The 20481-nt window shown below is 43.1% G+C and overlaps 3 protein-coding genes across 7 annotated transcripts; 2 read left to right on the top strand and 1 right to left on the bottom strand.

Moving 5' to 3' along the window:
• The first annotated feature begins 354 nt into the window (after positions 1-354).
• NDUFB6 (NADH:ubiquinone oxidoreductase subunit B6) lies at positions 355-4114 on the top strand. 2 transcript variants are annotated; one of them, XM_005294765.5, is made up of 4 exons: positions 364-658; positions 946-1038; positions 2786-2830; positions 3964-4114. In XM_005294765.5, exons 1-4 carry the CDS (start codon positions 479-481, stop codon positions 4030-4032), a joined length of 387 nt encoding a protein of 128 aa, XP_005294822.1. In that variant the 5' UTR covers positions 364-478; the 3' UTR covers positions 4033-4114. The 2 variants fall into 2 exon arrangements, with proteins under 2 accessions (XP_023961431.1, XP_005294822.1); XM_024105663.3 differs by lacking the exons at positions 2786-2830; positions 3964-4114 and adding an exon at positions 2406-2595 and having other exon boundaries at positions 355-658.
• Positions 4115-4492: 378 nt separating this feature from the next.
• SMIM27 (small integral membrane protein 27) lies at positions 4493-6592 on the bottom strand. 2 transcript variants are annotated; one of them, XM_042850374.2, is made up of 2 exons: positions 6286-6474; positions 4493-5691 (listed from the first exon to the last, which is right to left on the bottom strand). In XM_042850374.2, exons 1-2 carry the CDS (start codon positions 6328-6330, stop codon positions 5581-5583), a joined length of 156 nt encoding a protein of 51 aa, XP_042706308.1. In that variant the 5' UTR covers positions 6331-6474; the 3' UTR covers positions 4493-5580. The 2 variants fall into 2 exon arrangements, 1 of the variants encoding a protein (XP_042706308.1); XR_010588704.1 differs by having other exon boundaries at positions 5595-5691; positions 6452-6592.
• On the top strand, positions 6444-15225 carry LOC101953429 (TOP1 binding arginine/serine rich protein, E3 ubiquitin ligase). Of its 3 annotated transcripts, none has more exons than XM_065549703.1 (2): positions 6444-6571; positions 11653-15225. In XM_065549703.1, the coding sequence occupies exon 2, from the start codon at positions 11734-11736 to the stop codon at positions 14692-14694; it is 2961 nt and encodes a 986-aa protein (XP_065405775.1). In that variant the 5' UTR covers positions 6444-6571; positions 11653-11733; the 3' UTR covers positions 14695-15225. The 3 variants fall into 3 exon arrangements, with proteins under 3 accessions (XP_065405775.1, XP_008166969.2, XP_065405774.1); XM_008168747.4 differs by lacking the exon at positions 6444-6571 and adding an exon at positions 6577-6871; XM_065549702.1 differs by lacking the exon at positions 6444-6571 and adding an exon at positions 6931-7220.
• Positions 15226-20481: the final 5256 nt, after the last annotated feature.

Here is a 20481-nt window from a genome sequence, read left to right as displayed (position 1 = left end):
AAAAGGGGCGGGGCAGAGGCGGGGCAAAGGTGTTCAATTTTCTACAAATAGAAAAAGTTGGCAACCCTAACCACCAGTCTTTAGCCCCCTTCCCACCCCCTCCCTCAGCTCTACGCTCTGCTATGGCCTGCCCACGCAGTGGCTCCAACCGGCCTTTGCGGATTCGGCAGCCCAGGAGCAGGGGAGGTGCCAGGCAACGGGGCCGCTATGCGCATGCGCCTGGGCTCAGGCAGTAGACGTGGCCTCCCAGCAGCAGGGGGCGGAACACAGTTTATCCCTTCCTGATAGCGCCTGTGATTGACAACACAAGTTACCGGAAGCACCGAGTCTCCGCTTCCGGCGTCGGTGAAGCGCATAGACTGCGCCTCTCCCTGAGCAATAGGGAGCGTATGTGGTGACGCCATCAGAGTGCGCCTCTGGCGGTGTGTCCTGTCCTCGAGAAGGTCGCGTTTGCGGCGCTGGGCGAGCGGCGCTCGGGATGGCTGGCTACACCCCCGACGAGAAGCTGCGGCTGCAGCAGCTGCGCGCCCTGCGGCGCCGCTGGCTCAAGGACCAGGAGCTGAGTCCGCGCGAGCCCGTTCTGCCCCCGCAGAAACTCGGGCCAGTGGACCGCTTCTGGAAGCGCTTCCTGCAGCCGGGCTCCTTCTGGCGGCTGCAGGTCAGCGAGGCCCGGGTCCCCCAACCCTGCTCTGCTGAGGCGTTCCCACTCCGGGGCAGCCTTGATCACAGGGGTCCCCTAGCCCCCAACCCTGTCCTGCTGAGGGGTTCTCCTGTGAATAAATAAGCCCCGAGACTAAAGCCTATCTAGCCAGCCTTATTGGATGCTAACTTCACTTGAAAATAACTAGACAAAAGCAAAGCTGGTATTAAAGGTTGAAGTGGGGCCTTGTATATACTAAAATGTAAGGAAAAATAACATGGAATCTCATTTACTTTTATTTCCAGACTTTCAAGCTGTACAGAGCTGGTGTATATACTGTAGGTTGGCTCCTTATTCCTGCCTGGATTGTTGACTACTATACCAAATACCATATAATGGTAAGTATAGAAACCTGCATGTTGTATTTGGGTGCAGAAGGTATATGCTGGACCCTGCTAATACCATTTACTTTCCTTCGCTGGAAACACTTCCACTTTTTCTCCTTAAAAAAAAATCCCATACAACAGAAAACACAGCACCTGTGATCTGCCATGAAGTCAAAAGTTAAGGGTGATTGCACCCGAGAATTCTTTTGCTTTATTTTTGTCTGGGTACACTTTAGTGGTGTTGAAAATGTTTCACTTGCAGGATTAGAAAACTATTCAGATCTTCTGGTTTTCCACTTCAATAGACAAGTGTCATTTGTTGGCACACTATGTAAAGAAACAAATTTCTGTACTTCTTGAGATGAACATAACTGTTTTCTGTTTCTTGCTGCTTAATAACTATTGATAAGGCTTACATATTTTTTCTTAAAAAAAAAAAACCTACTTCAGTCCATTCAGTTGCTTGTTTCTTGACACTGTTTTCATCTATAGGCCCACTGAACAAATATATGCACTGGGATTAAGCACTGAATGTTAATCATCTGCCTGCAGTATTGATTCTACAGTTAAAATAAGAAAAAACACCTTATGAATGGGCTTGGATTAAAGAATTTTGGGGCCCTGTATATTTAGGAAATTGCCCCCTCTCCACTTGCAGTAAGTTAGCCAGTAAAGGTCCCCCACCCATATGTATCCCATCCCACACAGACCTCCTGAATGCTCCTCACATCCCGCATAAAGTCCAACCACCATTCCCTATCCTCAACACACATGCCAGTAGCCCTGACATACATCCCGTTCACTGTAGCCCCATAGGCCACAGCCTGCAACATCCCCCACTCAGCTGCAACATTCTGGCTCCCATCAGTTTATAACTTGATATACTCCCTCTGTCAACATACAGTGACAAGTGATTTCACTGAGTACCTGTGCCTCCCTCTAGTCACCAGTGTCTCCATTCAGCATCCTTCACTTTAGGCTTCTAGACAGTTCTGTAACATATGTCCTCTTAGTTTTAATGAGCCTATCAAGGTTATTCATTTCCCATTTAACTTTTCTAGAATAGTTACGCTTGATTTTCAGCCTTGGAAAGCTAACATTTTTAGCAACAGAAAACTTGGAAATACTTATGTAAATATTTCAAAGTGACAATTGAGAATGGAAAAATCCATGAAGTTGCATTTAGTTTATTCTGGGGGAAACCAGGTTTTTCCACAACCCACATAGTGAGAGCTACATGTTGCAATGAATGTTTGCAGAGTAGCTCCTTTATGTTTGGACAGTTTTATGTTGCTTCGTCTATATGTTTGGTCAGACAAGGTTAGTTCAAACTGCATAAGCCTTGATGATTAAGAGTTTGATTTGTGTTTTGTTTGTAGCTGACTTGTATCCTGGTCTTGCTCACTCCTGCTTCCTTACTATTCACTGACAGAATAAAGCTCACTGCTTTCCTGAAGAAGTAATAACATTATCACTGCGCCACAATTCAGTGAACACTCTTATTAGGCCATTGCCTGTGGATCTTTACCCTGGGAGAGCCTTTTCATTTATAAAGTATTTTGAAAACTTGTCCTGTTCGAGGTGTTTTTATTCTGTATACTTCTAGTTTTAAACTAAGAGTAACGTAGTGGAGAGAAGCTGGGGCTGCTTAATATTAATTGTATTCAACGCTTTAGCTGTTTGGCAATATGGAAAACAGCTTTTTCTAATCAGCCATCTTTCAAAAAGCTTATCCTGACTAATCTGTTTTTTATTGCAGAAAAGGCCATATGGTATTGTTGCAATGAAGCACAGGATATACCCAGTGAGTTAATTAAAATTAATATTTTCTTGTAACATGTCGGCCTCATGGATAAAGAAAACAAATGGGAAGGGAGAGGTGGGCCACTAGGATGATCAGAGGAATGGAAAACCTGTCGTATGAAAGGAGACTAGAGGAGCTTGGGTTGTTTAATCTGACCAAGCGAAGGCTGAGAGGGGATATGATTGCTATCTTTAAATATATTAGAGGGATTAATACAAGGGAGGGAGAAGAATTATTCCAGCTTAGTACTAACGTGGATACAAGAACGAATGGATATAAACTGGCCGTGGGGAAGTTCAGGCTTGAAATTAGACGAAGGTTTCTGACCGTCAGAGGGGTGAAATATTGGAACGGCCTTCCGAGGGAAACGGTGGGGGCGAGGGACCTGTCTGGTTTTAAGATTAAGTTAGATAAGTTTATGGAGGGAATGGTTTAATGGTAAAACATAGTAGTCAAGGAAAACCAAGCAATGGTAAGTAAATAGCATAATGGCTAAAAGGGGTCAGGATGGAGACTCTTGCCTATATTCTCGGGGTATTACTGATCGCCATATTTGGGGTCGGGAAGGAATTTTCCTCCAGGGCAGATTGGCTGAGCCTCTGGAGGTTTTTCGCCTTCCTCCGCAGCATGGGGCAGGGATCTCTAGCAGGTGGGTCTCTGCCGATTGAAGTCACTAATAACAGGATTGGGGACTTCAGCAGCAGAGTCCAGGGAAGGGGTAGGGACGGTTTTATGGCCTGCAGCATGCAGGGGGTCAGACCAGATGATCATAATGGTCCCTTCTGACCTTAAAGTCTATGAGTCTGAGTGTGAGGGCAGCAGTGGTACAGGGAATAAAATTAAAATAACTGTATTCAGTACTTTGGGCACTTGGTACAAAAATGTTAAATGCTGACTAAGGAAAACAATGTGATATAGACCTTTAGAAGCATCAATATTTTCTTCAGAATGGATAATATTCCCTTGAAAGCTTGTTTCGCCAACAGAAGTTGGTTCAATTAAAAGATATTGCCTCACCCATATTGTGTCTCTCATAAAAAGAATAGTACTTTTATGCACTTGCATATTATATATTTTAGACAGTAGTATGACCCATGACAAAATATTCACCATAAGCTTTTTGATTTCATTAGGGTGACAAAATTCTAGAGACAGGAGAAATAATCCCACCATTCAAAGAAGAGCCTACTGGTCATCACTGAAGGTTATAAACTCTAGCTTTGTTCCTATAAAAAGTGTTAAATATTTCCAGATATGTAAAACAATAAAGTTGCTTTCAGGAAACTCTCATGTTATCTTATTTCCTTCTAGGTATAGCAGGAATAGCAAAGACCATTTCCAGACTTTTCTTTAGTGCAAGGCAAGTTAAGGAAGTTACTCACATAGTAACAAAACGTTCATGATTGACTGTATGAAATGGACTCTAGTAGTAGGCTTTCAGTCCAATGTACTAGTAATACAATCTTCTTGTCTTAACAGGCAACAGATTATCTGCATTTTATCCATTTTAGCAACCAATTATGTATCTCTAGTCATGTATTTGTATTTAACCAAACAGGAAGATACAGCAAAAAAAACCAAATCAGCTCAGCAGGTAATGCACAGGTGCAGTAAAATTTAGAAAGCATTTTGGAAAAGTAACTGTCCCACTCTTAAGTCAGATATTATTGAGAAATAATTTTAATAAGATATTAGTTTACATAGCCTCTGTTTCATTTATTGTGGAAGTCCCACCAGAACTCTGAACACTCAAGCAATATTGTAAAGTTTATAAACTACAAAATCTTACAATTCTTTTTTCAAAATCATCTGTATGAGAGGGTTTGGTAAAACATGATAGCTTTAATTGTATGAATCAACAGCAAAATAAGATGAGTAAACAAACAAACTGTGACAAATAGTTATTCGTACTCACATTTCTATGAATACTTGTTCCTTTCAGGAAATAACCCTATTTCAAATATTTGATCCACTTCATTGACTAGCAGTATTCCAAAATTCCTCAGCCACCCTCGACCTGACTATTCCTGAAGGTCAGCATACCATATCACTAGAAGATAGTGTGAGTTATGTCACTGTAACATCTGTGACTAGCACTTTACTAGGCCATAGCCAAGATGCCAGACACATCTGCAGACCTCTAAACACAACTCGGTTGAGGCTGCTGCAGTTACACTTGCTTACTCCATCAATGAAAAACTTTAGCATAATCAATTTTAATAGGAAAGAGTTGCTATGGATAAGCTGTTGCTGAATAAGACTATTTGAGGGCCAAATATTATTAAGGTGAACTGAAGGAAAATGTTGAATCACCTTTAAATAATGTTACTTCTGCCATATCATCACTGGACTTCAACACGTGTACCATATTTTAAACATTACAAAATCTTTAGCAAAGACATTAAGTCTGTAAAAGAGAAGACATTCTGCAAACCAACTGAACATACACTTGGTGTACATTTCTTCCTTGGCTGCTACTTAGTCTGGTGCTCATTTTCTATATTTATTTATTAAGAAAACTCAGTGTCACACAACATGCATTGCCTGTATTTCTGTTGATCCTTTTAATTGTGCAGGAAGCTTGATTTTTTTTTTTTCTTGAAGCCTTCTGCCACTGTTAAACTTAAATTATGTGGTCAGGTCATAACTTCTCACACCATTAGTTGGAAATAATCTTTTCTGTCCTCAAATTTGGTTTTAAATATGTTCAGGTGTGAAAATCCAGATGCCGTCCATCTGTAATGTTTCCTTTAAAAATTCAGCATTTGATCAGGGTAGTCCTTCTCAAGTTGCCACCGAGCTGCTATTCTTGTTGCATAAATAACGTATCCCCATGAAAGTAATACAATGGTGAGAAGAATCTGTTAGAAGAAAATATATAATGTTTGGAAAGGTAGGTATTTTGCATTACCAATATACAGTTCAGAGTAGGAGCCATGTTAGTCTGTATCCGCAAGAGGTATATTACCAATATAATATACCTCTATTGAATATTGGTCTCCTATTTAAACTATTTGCAAATGGTCATCATTTACCAGCCCTTGCCTAAAAGTTTAGGCGTCCAACCCAGAGACTAATGAAATACTGATTATATAGGGTAATAGTGGGGACAGCATTGGTATAGTACCTGCCCGCGTTAGCATGGTATTTTCTGGCTCTGAGCCAGGGCATTCAGTGCTTCAAAGGAGGGCAGGATCTCTGGCTCCCTAGGCCCTGGAACCGAAGGCCTGATGGAAATAGGGGAAATGTACGGTGTGGAGGGTAACTGCGCCCCTGGGTTGTCCCGTAGGAGGCGGGTCCCCAAGGGCAGGTGGAAGGAAAGAACCATCCGTGCGGTACCTGCTGCCCACGCAGGGCTGCGGCTCGTTTCCCCAGCCAGCGGCTAGGGACCCGAGAGCGGAGGCTTTGCTGCACTCCCCTAACAGACCGGGCCGGGGGGCGGCGCGGACACCTACCAGCGAGTAAAGCCAGTCCCGGGCGCGGCGGCTCAGCGGCGCCATGGTGCGGGCTGGGCGCGGCGGCGCGTGCGTGGGGCATGGCTAGGGGAGATCACCATGGACACAAAGCTAGACGGGCACGCGCTCCGAGCCACCCTCTTTGGTTGGGCCTGGAAGCGCCTACCCTGCGCAAAGCGAGTAGTGAAGTATCTCCGGGCGAGGCCGCCCGGAGTCAAGATGGCGTCCAGGAGCGGTCACGTGGCCGGCGTTCCGCCCGCTTGGAGGCTGCGTAGGGGGCGTCGCGGTAAGTCGTGGAGTTCCGAACAAGTCGTTTCCGGTCCCAGCAGCCCTTGCGGCGTGTCTGTCTTGCTCGGGGCCCGGCCATCTCGTTGTGCAGCGGGCGGGTGGTCATTAGTCAATGGGGGACCCACTGAATTACCTCACAGAGCGGGGGCGCCGCCGTCGCCTTCGTCACGGGGGAGAAGAGCCGCGCGCTGGCCCCGGTCCCGGCCCCGCCCGCTGCCGCCGCCAGAGACTCAAAGCGGCGGACCCGGGGCAGCCCCGCGGGGAGGGCGAGCCGCCCGCATCGGACAGCGCCGCCGCTGTGAGTGAGCGGGCCGGGCGGGCGGGAGGCTGGACTCGGGAGCGGCCGCGCCCTTGGCGGGGGAGGTCTCCGTTTCTGCTGCTCAGGCGGGGGGGAAGGGAAATGGCGGGGTTGGGCCTGAGAACAGCGGGTCCGTGGGGGGACGCTCCTGGGGCGATCAGGTCTGTGAGGCGGGAGGCTGCCTGGGCAGAGGCGGCTTCGTGCCCAGCCCTGTCAGGAACCTATTTGTTAGGCTGGTTCAGGAAATGCTCCCCCCCTCACCCGCTCATCAGGGTCAGATCTTGTACCTTCCTGCGAGGTACAGGTAGAAAGCCAGTATCTGAGGGCCGGGTGCCTTGTGATTCAACAGGTGAGTTGTCAATAGCCCCTCCCCATCCTCTAAACTCTTGCAGGGACAGGAGTTCGGGTCAGCAGGAGCTGGGGAGACTGAGCAAAGAGTACTCTGGCAACCCAGCCCCGCACCCCTGGTCCGGCTGGATTCTGCCTGACTTGTGGTAAATCTGGGTGTGGAGATAGAGTGAACTAACAGGCACTTTGCAGCCTCCTGCCCTTCAGTGTCTTTCTTAATGTTCGGCTGAGCCGCTATGACAGACTAGTTGAACTGTCACTATGGGCTATATGGAGAGTTTGACAGCAATGTACAGTGTTTGTTAGTTACCAGCTGTCTTCAAGTAGGCTTCCTATAGGGAGTAAGAGTTCCCATCACTTGGACATACCTTCTGTTTTCAAAACTGGTCAAATAACCGTTCTAAATAGAAACACAGAGCCCAACTGTACATGACCACAAAAGACCACAGTGAGACTTATCAAGTCAGTTGTCCAAGATTTCATATTTCTCATTCACTCAAAGCCTGAAAATTTAGCAGGCCACGTTCCAGTCCTTAATATAACAATGATAGACAAATTAGAAATACTTCGAATTTGAAATTCTCACACTGGGAGAGATACTTCAGTGTTCAGAAATGAAGTTGATGCACACAGCTTTGTATACACTTTGATTCTTCGCTTGTCTTGTTAAAAAAAAGTATCAGTTCTTAATGTTTTTATAGTACATCTGTTCACATGTTTGCAACAGTTCAACTGTATACAGATTGTTACACATAACATGTTAAAGTTATGCTTATGGTCAGAAAACCAACTGTTACAATGGTATCTTCATACTTAAAAGTTCTGCTGCCTTGGTCCTTTAATCATATTTACTGAATTAGTGACAAATAGACTACAATTTACTTCTCTGAGCATTGCTGAGTCTGTACAGCTGTGGATAAATAATTTGGATTATATGTTGGCTCATGTATCAATTCAGTTACCTGAGTTCTTGTCTAGTTATATTATAGGTGTAGCTGGTAGAACCATCTATAATTATGGGTGCCTGACACTTCATCCTCCCTCCCCCCCTGCTTTCACATTGCCAAATGTCAATTAATTGGGCCGAAATAATTTCAGTAAAAAATGGTGCAGCTTGTTTCTGAGAACAAGATTAGGGGAGACTTATTTTGCCCGCATTAGTAAAAATCTTTCTATTTTGTTGAGAAGCTGTAGTGCCTCCATGCTTTGAAATTTGGCAAGGGGATTGCCCTGGTGTTATGGGTGGACCTGTTGCTGTTTCTGAGGGGAGAAGGGGAAGGCTCAAATATGGACAAGTTATGAGCCTTTAAAAATTCTCTGTTCACACATGCTCAGTAGAGACTTGTGAGTTTGGGAACTAAATACTGAAACTGAAGATTGTTTGGAATGCGTGTGCTGCAGTCAGGACCCCGGGGGCTGAGTAGGACTTCACTTGCAATTGCTGCTGCTGGCTGTTGCAGCACCAGGGACTGAGAACAGGGAGACTGTAACTCCTGTGCTGTCAATACTGCCCCTGCCTGTGTCTAGGAATTTGGAGGAAGAGCAGCCTGACTCAGATGTGGTGGGTTTGAAGAACCAGACCTGAGTGGGCAGAGAGAAGTAGGGTTGCCAACCCCCTCCCGGTTTGGCCAGGAGTCTCCTGGAATCGGGCTCGATCTCCCGGAGGCTACTGAAGCCAATCCAGGAGATTTTAGACTGCTAAAAGTCCAGCAGTGCAGTGGGGCTAAGGCAGGCTCCCTACCTGCCCTGGCTCCATGCCACTCCTGGAAGCGGCTGGCATGTTGTGGTTCCTAGGCGAAGATGTGGCCAGGGGGTCTCAGTGTACTGCCCCCACCCCGAGCGCTGACTCTGCAGCTTCCATTGGCCGGGAACGGGGAGCCACGGCCACTAGGAGCTGCAGGGGCAGTTCCTTCAGGCAGGGGCAGTATGCAGAGCCACCTGGCCACCTTGGAGCCGCTGCCGGACATGCTACTGCTTCCAGGAGCCACCCGAGGTAAGCGCCGCCTGCCTGGAGCCCTCACTCCCTTCCACACCCCAAACGCCTGCCCCATGCTCAGCCCAGAGCCCACTCCCACACGCCAAACCCCCTGGCCCTTTGTTCCAGCCCATAGTCCGCACCCCAATCTCCTACCTCATCCTGATGAAAGTGAGTGAGGGTGGGGGGGAGAGAGCGCTACGGAGAGAGGGGGACTGGAGTGAGGCCTTGGAGAAGGGGTGGGATGGGTGTGGCCTTGGGGAACGGGCAAGGGATGGGGCAAAGGTGTTTGGGTTTGTGTGATTAGACAGTTGGCAACCCTAGGGAGAAGGTATAGGTTGGGTTAAGGAGCCTGGGGGTGTGGTGAGTGGGAGGCTGGCACTGTTTGGGCAAGCAGACTGTTTGGGGAAGGGTGGCCACTGAGGTGGGGTAAGGGGTGGGTGCAGTGGGTCGGATGGGAACTTTCTGGGCAAACAGCCAGAGAGTAGACTGAACCAGACTAGGTAAGGAAATTGGAACAAAGAGCTGGTGTGAGAGAGGGCAATTTAGACTAAGATTAAATGAGGATCCAGAAGTTGGTTGGAGGGGATGGGGAATTTGGACTGGTAATTAAAGACTATATCAAAATGCATATGCACAAAGGGGCTGAATTAATTCTGGCATTTCCTAACTTTTGAGTGCTTCACTTTGCAACCTTATTTTAATATAGTTTTTGTGTGAGTAGTATTAGCTACATCAATAATACACCTTTGTTAGATCATGATTACTGGTGGTAGTATAGAGACCAAAAATAATAGTAGAATTAATAGGATGATCAGCTTGATCAGACACTAGAGAATTAACCACCTTTGAAAAAATACAAAAAATACACTTTTGTTTGAAGTCTAACAACTATGATAAACATCTTGATTTTTTGTGTGGAAATAGCCAACTGATGATACCCTCCCTAGTATAGAAAAGATCAATCACTATAATTATTTATCCTTTGCACTAAAATGTTATAATAATTTGAAAAATAAAAGCCTGCACCCAAAACAGGAAGCTTGGGAGGGTGGCAGCGTCTCAGAATTCCTAGAGCTTATGTATGAAATTGTCTGCTTGGCTGGTGATGTCAGAATGTTAGCAAAGGTTGTTCTAGGAAGCCTGCAACCCTTAAACTGGTCTTAAAAAAACCCCCTCAAACACACCAACACAGGGCTTTTTTAAAGGCAAAAGCTCTTATGTTCTTTGTTACTTTAAACAAATTTGCTATGTGTACATGCAATAGTTGGTAAGTCACAACCTATTTACTGTACCTATGTAAAAGTAATTGCCCAAAATAAATATACGTTGATGTCAATAGAAGTCGTCATCCGCTGTAATGTGTCATGATGTAAAAATCAAGTGCAAAAGTGTTGCTGAAACAGTGATCTCCTCTGACTATCCATAGAAGAATTTGAGGCATCTTAAAATCATTTGTGGCAAATCACAAACGTAAATGCTTCTCCATTCTTTCCCACCACTTGTCCCATTCATTCAGATGCATCTTGGCCTGTGAACAATTGGCCAGCAATGTAGTGCTTGAGCAAAGCAATACTGGCTGTGAGTAAAATTGACTAGGGGATAATTCAATCCCAGTCAATTCCCCATAGCAGCATTATGCAATGTAAAGTTGACTAATCGGTCAGATTTTGTCTGCATCAATCTCAGAAGTTGCTTTATACATGGAAGGACTGCAGAGGGAAACTGGCTGCTGACCTTGCAGAGGCTCCTGGAAAAGGATAAGGAAAATAAAAAATAGTAGACGCTTACAAGGTGGGAAGAACAAACACTAAAATGAAGACAGGAGACATTGAAAGTCAGAAAGAATGGGAGTAACTCTTAACATTAGTATTTACATTTTTTCCAGTTATTGGGAATTGTGGCTCATCAAAGCTTAGAGATGAATAACCAAATGTATATTTTGGTAATCCACTGAACAGACTATAGGATAGTAAACCAGCTTGCTCTTGTGTATTGATCTAAAATGTTTTGGGACACAGATGGGGAGCTACACTTAAAAATAAAGACTTCTGGGCAATTCTCTGCCTAATAGGCCAGATTCTCCGATGGTGTAAATCAGGGTGGTTCCACTTCAATGAAGAATCCCTGATGTACATAACATGAGCATCTGGTCCCATGTATCTTTTGGTTATTCCTTTGCTCTGTTTGCATTAGGATGTTATTTAACCACTAATATTTCCTAAATTTCTGGGGGGAGAGACTGCAGGGGGAGTTTAATAACTTAAGCAGTTACATGTCAATTTCTTCTGGTCTAATGGGTTAGCAGTGTTTGCTGCTGTTCATTCTTTATTTTCGACTCTCAGAAAAAACTGTTACAAGATTAGTTGTTTGTTTGGTTCACCTTCGTATCATTTTTTTTGATCAGGAAAAGTTTAGCAAAGCTTTTATTGATGTTTGCCTCATTTTTCTTTTGTAGAACATAACATCAACAACCGAGGAGTTTACGGTGGATAGCAGTTTTTCACCTAAAGCTGGCACAAGCAAGCTGCATCAGACAATGCCAACAGATACATCTCCAGACTCAAAATGTCCAATCTGCTTGGACAGATTTGACAATGTGGCCTACTTAGATCGTTGCTTGCATAGGTTCTGCTTTCGTTGTGTACAGGAATGGTCAAAAAACAAAGCTGAATGTCCACTCTGCAAGCAGCCTTTCCATTCGATCTTCCATACAGTGAGAGCTGAAGATGATTTCAAGGAGTACGTACTCAGGCCTTTGCAGAATGGCTCTTTTGCTAGCCCCGATGGGCGGAGATTTCGTTACCGTACTACATTAACAAGGGAACGTCATACATCAGCTTATCCTCGAAGGAGTTCCTCTTCTCGAAGAACACTGTCACCTCCAGATAATGGGATATTATTTGAAGGATTATCCGGTCAACCAGTAGGGCAAAGAGATGGAGGAATTCATCAAATGATTAGACGACTTGCATCAAGGAGACAAGCTAGTGCAGAGGGTAGATCACTGCGGCAAATTCAAGAACAAGATATAATTAATTTCCGAAGAGCTCTGTATCGTTCTGGTGTGCGTGTTAGAAATATTCAAGATGGTGGTCGTTATAGAGACATTTCAGCTGAGTTTTTCCGCCGGAACCCCGCTTGTCTTCACAGACTAGTTCCATGGCTGAAGCGTGAGCTGACAGTCCTGTTTGGTGCCCATGGGTCTCTAGTCAATATTGTACAGCATATCATCATGAGTAACGTGACTAGATATGATTTGGAGAGTCAGGCCTTTTCTGATGACTTAAAGCCTTTTTTGCTCCATCGTACTAACCACTTTTTACACGAATTCATCAGCTTTGCCCGATGTCCTTTTAACATAGAGGCATACGACCAGCATGCCAATTATGATTGTCCTGCTCCTTCATATGAAGAAGGAAGCCAGTCGGAATCATCAGTTATTACAATATCTCCAGATGAGACAGATTCGCAAGAACCAGATCATAATGCATCCACAACTAGTGTTGATCGGGCACCTTGGGATGATGAAACTCCAGGGCCGTCGTATTCCAGCTCAGAGCAGGTTCATGTTGCCGTGGCTTCTCCTTTGGATACTTCGGAAACTTCTGATGAAGAACCTAGTAGAAATGGCACTGAACTGCAAGGGCAGTTAAAAGATAATGCAGCCCCAGATGGTGACACTGATTCTTCTTCCGACAACTGCGTCATTGTTGGGTATGTTAAGCCATTAGCTGAAAGAACACCAGAACTCGTTGAGCTGTCCTCGGACTCTGAGGAGTCGGTTGATGATGGGAAAAGTGAGGATGTGAAGAAACCACAGTCCATCCAGTTTCACGTTTTTAGTGTCAGCGATGCTAGTGGGTGCTCATCGCCATGCTCTCCTATAACTAAGGATGGTAAATATAGCCGTAAAAGCAGCACCTCACCCTCGCATAAGAAGATGAAGTCAAAAAAGAATGAGAAAGATACAACTAAAATAAAAGATTTGTCTATAAAGGACTCATTACAAAGTTCCTCTACAAGAAGGGATAGGGTGTGCTCTCCGTGCAGCCACAGATTATCCAGGAGGAGGAGATCAAGGAGTTCAGAATCCTATTCACAACACTCCCGCAACAGAGACAGCCATGGCCAGAGAGCCAGGAGGAAACATCATAGCAAAGAAAGGTTAAAAAGTAGACTATCAAGAAGCAGAGATAGTAGCAGACATAGGAGCAAAAGAGACAAAAGGCAGTCAAGACCTCGAGACATAAGTTTATCTAGAAAAAGCCAGACAGTGTCTCTAAGTAGTGAGAGCACTATATCTAGAGATGTAAGCAGGTCAAGATCCCGGAGTAATGATCATAGTAGAAGAAGATCACGGAGCAGAGACAGTGATCATTATTATGTAAGAGATAATTACCAAAGTAGATACCAGTGGGAATACACTTTTTACAGTAGAAACATGGACAGAGATGGTTATGAATCCTCATACAGGAGGAGAACTCAGGCCAGAGCTCATTATTCAAGGCAGTCAGCTAGTCCAGAGTTCAGAATACAGTCCTTTTCTGAAAGGACAAATACTCGAAATCAGAGAGGTCACAATGAAAGCCGATATTACTATTATGAAAGACGCAGATCAAGGAGTCGATCCAGTAATAGATCTCGGACTGCTTCAGATAGAATGCGATGTGAAAAGCCTGGTGGAAAAAGGAAATACAAAACTCGCCACTTGGAGAATGCACACAAGGAGAATGCAACAAGCCCTTGTGAAGGGAAAGGAAGTGACCTGCAGAAGTCTTTGTCAAAATACAGTGGTTGCTACAAAAATCAGGACAGCCTTTTAGACAACCAAGCAAGCATTGGGACTAGACATAAAAAGAGGAAAAAAAAGACAAGAAGTCCAAGTGTAGAGATTATTTATGAAGGAAAAGCTAGTGACACGACCAGACACCACAAAAAGAAAAAGAAAAAGCACAAGAAGAAACACAGGAGACATCACACAGGTAACTCAGCACATTCTTCTCCAGTTGTGATTACAATTGACAGTGATAGCGATAAGGAGACTGGAATACAAGAAAATACTGAGTGTGACAGTAGTATCTCTTGGACAACCACAACCCAGTTAAATGAAAGAGAAAATGAGTCTCCATCCCCTGTCCTGGGAACAAGTGACTGTAAGGATGAGTACACAGTAGATGGTGAAAGTGGACTGTTGGACAAGGATTCCAGTATTACTACCACTAGGGGAGACTTAGGTGATGACCCTGGAAAGGTAGATCGCCAATTTCAGGAAACATCAAATGACCAGGCTCTTGCAGCGGCAGATGATAGTAGTGCATCTGACATGGGAACTCTACCGAGCAATGTTGAAACTATACAAACTGAATCAACCAGTCGGTTGCCTTCTTCCAGAGCATCATTTATAGAGAGTTCAGAGAGACCACCGTTGATATTAAGACTGCCAAAGAGACTTATTGACCGATCCTATTGGCTTGACTCTCCAGAAAAAAAGATGTAATAAGTTTTACACTGAACTGTTTTAAAATGATGAAATCCTTAAAAGAAAACACCTGGTGTGGTTTGTGTGTGTAAGACTGTTTTAAAAAAAAAGTGGCTGAGAAATGTGTAAAATCCCTGAATTATGCACTTTTAAGTCCAAGAAAAGAGAACATTGCTAGTAGTTTAACTTAAACTTTTTTTTCATAAGTGTATAAACCTTTAGAAGTTGTAATTTCATAGAACCATACTGTATTCACATTCTGTAAAATATATCCATGGAATCTTTCTAAGTTGTGTTTTTTTTAAAACACCTGACATCAGAAAATCTGTTTTCTGATGGTTGCTCTTTTTATTTTATAAAAGAAAAATTGTATAATTCACAAAATAAATTATGTTTAATTCTGCCATCATTTTAATATGCATGGTTTAGCTTGACCTCTGCCAAAAAGGTGTCAATGCCTTCTGTACAAACGTTGAACCAGGCTGCCATTGAAGTAAACATGAATTCTTTGAGAGTCCCAATAAAGCAATAAGACATTTTTAAATCAGATTTTGAACCCAATGTAATATGTGTTTTGCAGGCATATCATTTGTCTTTAACTTAAAACTGCACATGGAAAACCATTAGGAAGAAGTCTGGATCTGAGCTGTTGATGTAAAATGACAAGTTTAGCAGACCACATGCCTGTACATCACCATATTTTTTTCCACATACTGTCTTCAATCTTGTAGGATATGCACTGCAAAGAAAAACACCCAGCACAGAGTCTAAGCCCTGGTCTACACTGTGGCGGGGGGGGGGGGGGGGGGGGGAAATCGATCCAAGTTACGCTACTTGAGCTACGTGAATAACATAGCTGAAGTCAACGTACTTAGAGCAACTTATGTGGTGTCTTCACCGCGGTGAGTCGACTGCTGCTGCTCCCCGTCGACTCTGCCTGTGCCTCTCACAGCGCTGGAGTACAGGAGTCGATGGGAGAGCCCTCGGGGGTCAATTTATCGCGTCTAGACTAGACACGATAAATTGATCCCTGCTGGATCAATCGCTGCCCGCCGATCCGGCAGGTCGTGTAGACATACCCTCAGCTGACTTGGGCTCAGGCTGTGGGGCTAAAAATGTAGGTGTAGGCATTGGGGCTCAGGCTGGAGCCTGGGCTCTGAGACCTTCCCTCCTCACCAGGTTTCAGCACTCGGACTCCAGCCCAAGCCTGAATACCTACGCTGCAGTTTTTAGCCCTGCAGCCTGGGCCCTGCGAGACCAAGTCAATTGACCTGGCCTCTGAGACCTGGTGCCCGCAGATCTTTTTTTTGCGGTTTAGGCACATACCCTAAGTGTGTAAGAGCAGATCCAATAATGTCTTTCTGGTTTTGTTTGTTTTTTTTCTCCTGCTTCCTCTGTACCTAAACTGCAGAATGCTAGAGGGCTATTATTTAACCGTATCATCATCTTTCTAAGATGATCAAAAGACAGTCTGGGTATATAATTGAAGACAGCTGCTTGACTTCAGGCTTAGTCAGATTTTATTTTTCTGTAGACCCTGCCATTGTTTAAATGGATTTCTGACATTACTGAGGTGTAACAAGAAATAGAAGCCACACTGTAGGCAGTTTAATGACTTATAACAGGGGTTCTCAAACATTTTGTATTGACAATCCCTTTCAAACGGCAAACCCCTGAGTGTGATCCCCTCCCTCTTATCAATTAAAAACATTTTTGTATTTAACACTTTTAAATGCTAAATGTATAACTCTTGTTTAAGACGAATTTACCTTTTCTCGCTGCTTTTAAATGAAGACTAAAACACATTTTTAGCAAATTATTGTTATAACCAGAAAAGTTATTTTTTTAAATAGTTACTGTTTAATACTGGGAGGGGGGCACGAAGAAACTTTGTCAGTATCACTTTTCACAGCAGACTGAGGGCATGTTTATACTACAAAACAAAATTGACTTAAGTTATGTTGACGTGCAGCCACTGCAGTAACTAAATCAGTTTTGTATGACCACACTAGCTGCTTCTGTCAGTGATGCGCGTCCTCACCAGGACTGCTTGCACTGGCTGTCAGTGTCAAGCACTGATACTCAGAGCCCTGCTGGCTGGGACTGACAGCCTGCAGCCCTGCCATGCACCCGGCTTGCATCCCCCTCATACTAATCTCGTGACCCTGTTTGAGACCCCCAGACTTAGAAATATATATGTATTTCAAATAGCAGGGATCTTTCCCTTTTTCACTGATAAATGTTGAAAGCCTAAAGCCCAGTAGCTGTCACTGTGTCTGTGAAAGAACAATTGTTTTATTTTTAAAAGTCCATTATTCTGCTTTCACAAAAGAAAAAAACTGCTACATTAAGCTGTAGCCTGCAAAAAAAACAGTAAGGGAAGTAGACTTGTAAATTTATCTCTCTCCCAGCTGATGAGTTTCTAAATTCTGTTATCCAGAAATTGCCTTTCAGTGTCTGAAACAATCTGTGTATGAAAGTTCTCCGTAAATTCCTGTAGGTCAGACTTTTGGTGTGTGTTTCATGAAAATTGAACCAATTCCATTGTAGTGAAATTGCTTCATTCATGAGTGTTTTAGTTTTTAACCTGTTTTTCCTGATTATTATATTTCTCCCTTGTTGGTTTGTGAAACACCCACATAAATGTGAGGGATTGACTGATAGTACACAAAGTGCCAGCAAATACACAAAGTAAACAGCTTTTTCTTTTAGTTATAGTAATTTAAGTGCTGCTTGTAACGAGGTACAAACATTTCAGATGTAAATGTGACTAACACTTAAAAAAAGTCAAACTATAATGCAGTCTTACTATAAATTCATATCCTGATTACCCTTTTGTAGCATCTTTTTTTAAGTGACAGTAGTCTTAATGACTTAGATCTAAAGTGATAGAATAATTCACTCTGATTTGTCAGTACCTCTGATTAAAAATAGTTTTAACTGCTTGTGATTGTAGCTATGAAGGTTTTTAGCTAATAATTTGTCCTCATCATGGCTCCTAGGTGCATTGTATACGCTAAAAAATTGAGTGCTGCTGACCTTCACCAGCTGTATTAAGCAGGTGAACTACTGCATTTTGCACTGACAGTGGTTCCGGTGATCTCATTAATCATTTAAAATACACACCTCTCATTGACTTATGGAGAAGGTGCCCAGAATTTAGGAGGGGAGTGCCTATATGTATTTTATAAATCTGATGAAATTAAATGATAGATTTATTTACTGCCATAAGTGATGTAGGGCTTTAATAGGGAGTAAGATGCATTCCTCAGACAACGGAGCTTAGGATAGTAAAAAGCAAGACACAGCCGTAGTAGTAAGGGAGGATTTTGAGAAGTCGGGTTACCTTTTTTTTTTTTTTTTTTTTTTAATGGTGAAGTTTCTGGAAGAAACACTGACAGGAGGAGCCAAAGGGGTGTATGATAGAGAGCAAGAGCTAAGCATTTCTAAGGATAAGGGCAGTAAACTCAGCCAAGAGTAGGAGAGTAAGGGAAGGGGAGCAAGAAATAAGTACAGAGATGTAGGTGAGGATGAGGTCAGGTTTTTGTGAGGCTGAAGGGCTGGAGTTGGATGCAGTAGGAGAAGGAGGCTAATGAAGAGGGCAGGAAGGAATGAGATGTCTGCAGCAATGGCATTTCAGTAGAGGTTCGGAGTCCGAAGCAGACTGAAACATCGGTGGGATTATATCTCTTACAGAGTAACTGTCATCTGGTGCACAAGTGCTGAGATGCAGGGGGAATGCTTATTTTTGAAGAGGAAACTATTTAAACCCTGTCAGTGCTATTAAGTTTTCAGTTTTATTAGGAGATCTTATTGACTGCTATCCATGTATGGAAAACAAGTCGAGTGCATAAACTGAAACACGTGAACCCTATTAATTTCTTTAATATCATTTGGTTGTGATGGGCAAATGCATTGAAAATATCTTTGCTTATGAACTTTCTAAATGACCATAATACAGATTTCAGATTTTTTTTTTTTGAGTTGTCAAGACTGAAATCTTGTATTTACATCTCTGGAAATGCACACCCTCTTAGAAATGTACTTTTTGGGTTACCTAGTGGTATTATTACACAAGTGATCTTGTGGCTTACCTCGGTAATTATGTAAACAGAGACACAAAGTGGGTGAGGTAATATCTCTTAGTGGACCAACTTCTGTTGATGAGAGAGACAAGCTAGTCATTCTGAATTATCAGAACAAATTATGGATGCTCTATTTATAGGATGTCACAGAAGCCATGCTTCAAGATGAATAAAAGCAAGGATAAGACAAATTTTCTTTTAACACATGGTATTTAAAAGACTACTTTCAGATAGTTAAGCTCCAAAATTCAGGTAGGGCATGTCTGTAAGGAAAATGGCAAAACAGTAATAGAAACATTTTAATGGTTTTTCAAAGAAAAGCTCAGAGAACAGTTGATTGGATTTAAATATTTCAGTTGCCTGTTTAGGTTTCAGATATTCCACCATTTTGCCTGTTCATGAAAACTAGAAAGTTAAAGGTGACAAGTCTAGATGCATTTTCAGAGGCCTCTTGAAAATTCAACCTAGGGTGTAATTTACTGAATGTGTTTAATTTTTTGCAAATTGACTCTTTACAGCTCAATATTACCTTTGGTGTAGGTCATATTCCGAAAAAGAGACTGACTACCCCTTACTCAACTTCGGCATTTGTATCTTCAGTATGCCTTCAATCTCCTTAATAGTTGCCAATAGCAGAGAGTTTAGGTTTCAGAGTAGCAGCCGTGTTAGTCTGTATCCGCAAAAAGAAGAACAGGAGTACTTGTGGCACCTTAGAGACTAACAAATTTAATTATAGGTTTATAGTGACTGAAAGACTGTTGGCTGCTGTGAGCCTATATACAATTAGCTTGCTGGTCTGTTTTGTTCCATGAATATTTGTCCATGTCAGGACCACCACAGTTGGCCCCAAATAGAAGCCTTGCTGCACATTCAACAAAGACCAAGGACAGAATGGCCCATAAAGACTGAAGTATCCTGTTGCCAGGCCACCATAGTAGGTGTGAGTGGTGGTGATGGAGTGCTGCGTGGGAGCCACTGTCTGTGCTTCACCTGTACTGTGGATAAACAGAGAATGGCAGTTTCCAGAGTTGTCAGTCTGCCGCAGTTTGGTGGGTAGATCCATATGACTGGATAAATGAAACCAGATGACTGGTAAGTTTCCCTTCTGTTTCCCAGGCACAAGTACAATTGTGCAGTGACGGGTTTCAAGCACTGCAGCAAGATGTTTCACACACACCTTTAAAATAAATACAATATTTTAAATCATGAAAACGTACTCTTCAAATTTGGATTAGTAAAACCATGGTTCCCCACCTCAAGCCTAAAGTTTGTACTTTAAAACTATGTGCCAGTGTCTGAGATTAAGCTGTAAACTACATATTTCAGAGTGCCGTAATCTTAATAAGAAAATACCGATGTACTACATTCATTGCTTGTGATTCCCATGTTGAATGTAAATTAACCTAGGACACCAAGAGACTAATTGAATGTAATGGTTATTACTTTGTCATTGGTCTTCACCACGCATGAGAGATTTACAGTTATTTCCCACCATGCTTCTCCTTACTACAGGAGCTGGTGTAACTCTCTTAAGGAGTATGTCAGCACCAACCAGAGCTGGAGCTGCTATGAGAGAACCAATCATTTCATCTTGTATTGGTTTCTGTCTGGTGTGTATTGTACTGTATTCCGTTTTTTTAGTTTTTAGAAATGTTTTCCTTCATTATTGCAAAGTTCACTTTCAGTGCATCTTGAATTCCCCATCTGTTCAGTAGCATTT

This window comes from Chrysemys picta, chromosome 6 (assembly GCF_011386835.1).
Source record: "Chrysemys picta bellii isolate R12L10 chromosome 6, ASM1138683v2, whole genome shotgun sequence".
In the NCBI taxonomy this organism is placed as follows: Eukaryota; Metazoa; Chordata; order Testudines; family Emydidae; genus Chrysemys; species Chrysemys picta.
This window is presented reverse-complemented; position numbering and strand designations above follow the sequence as displayed.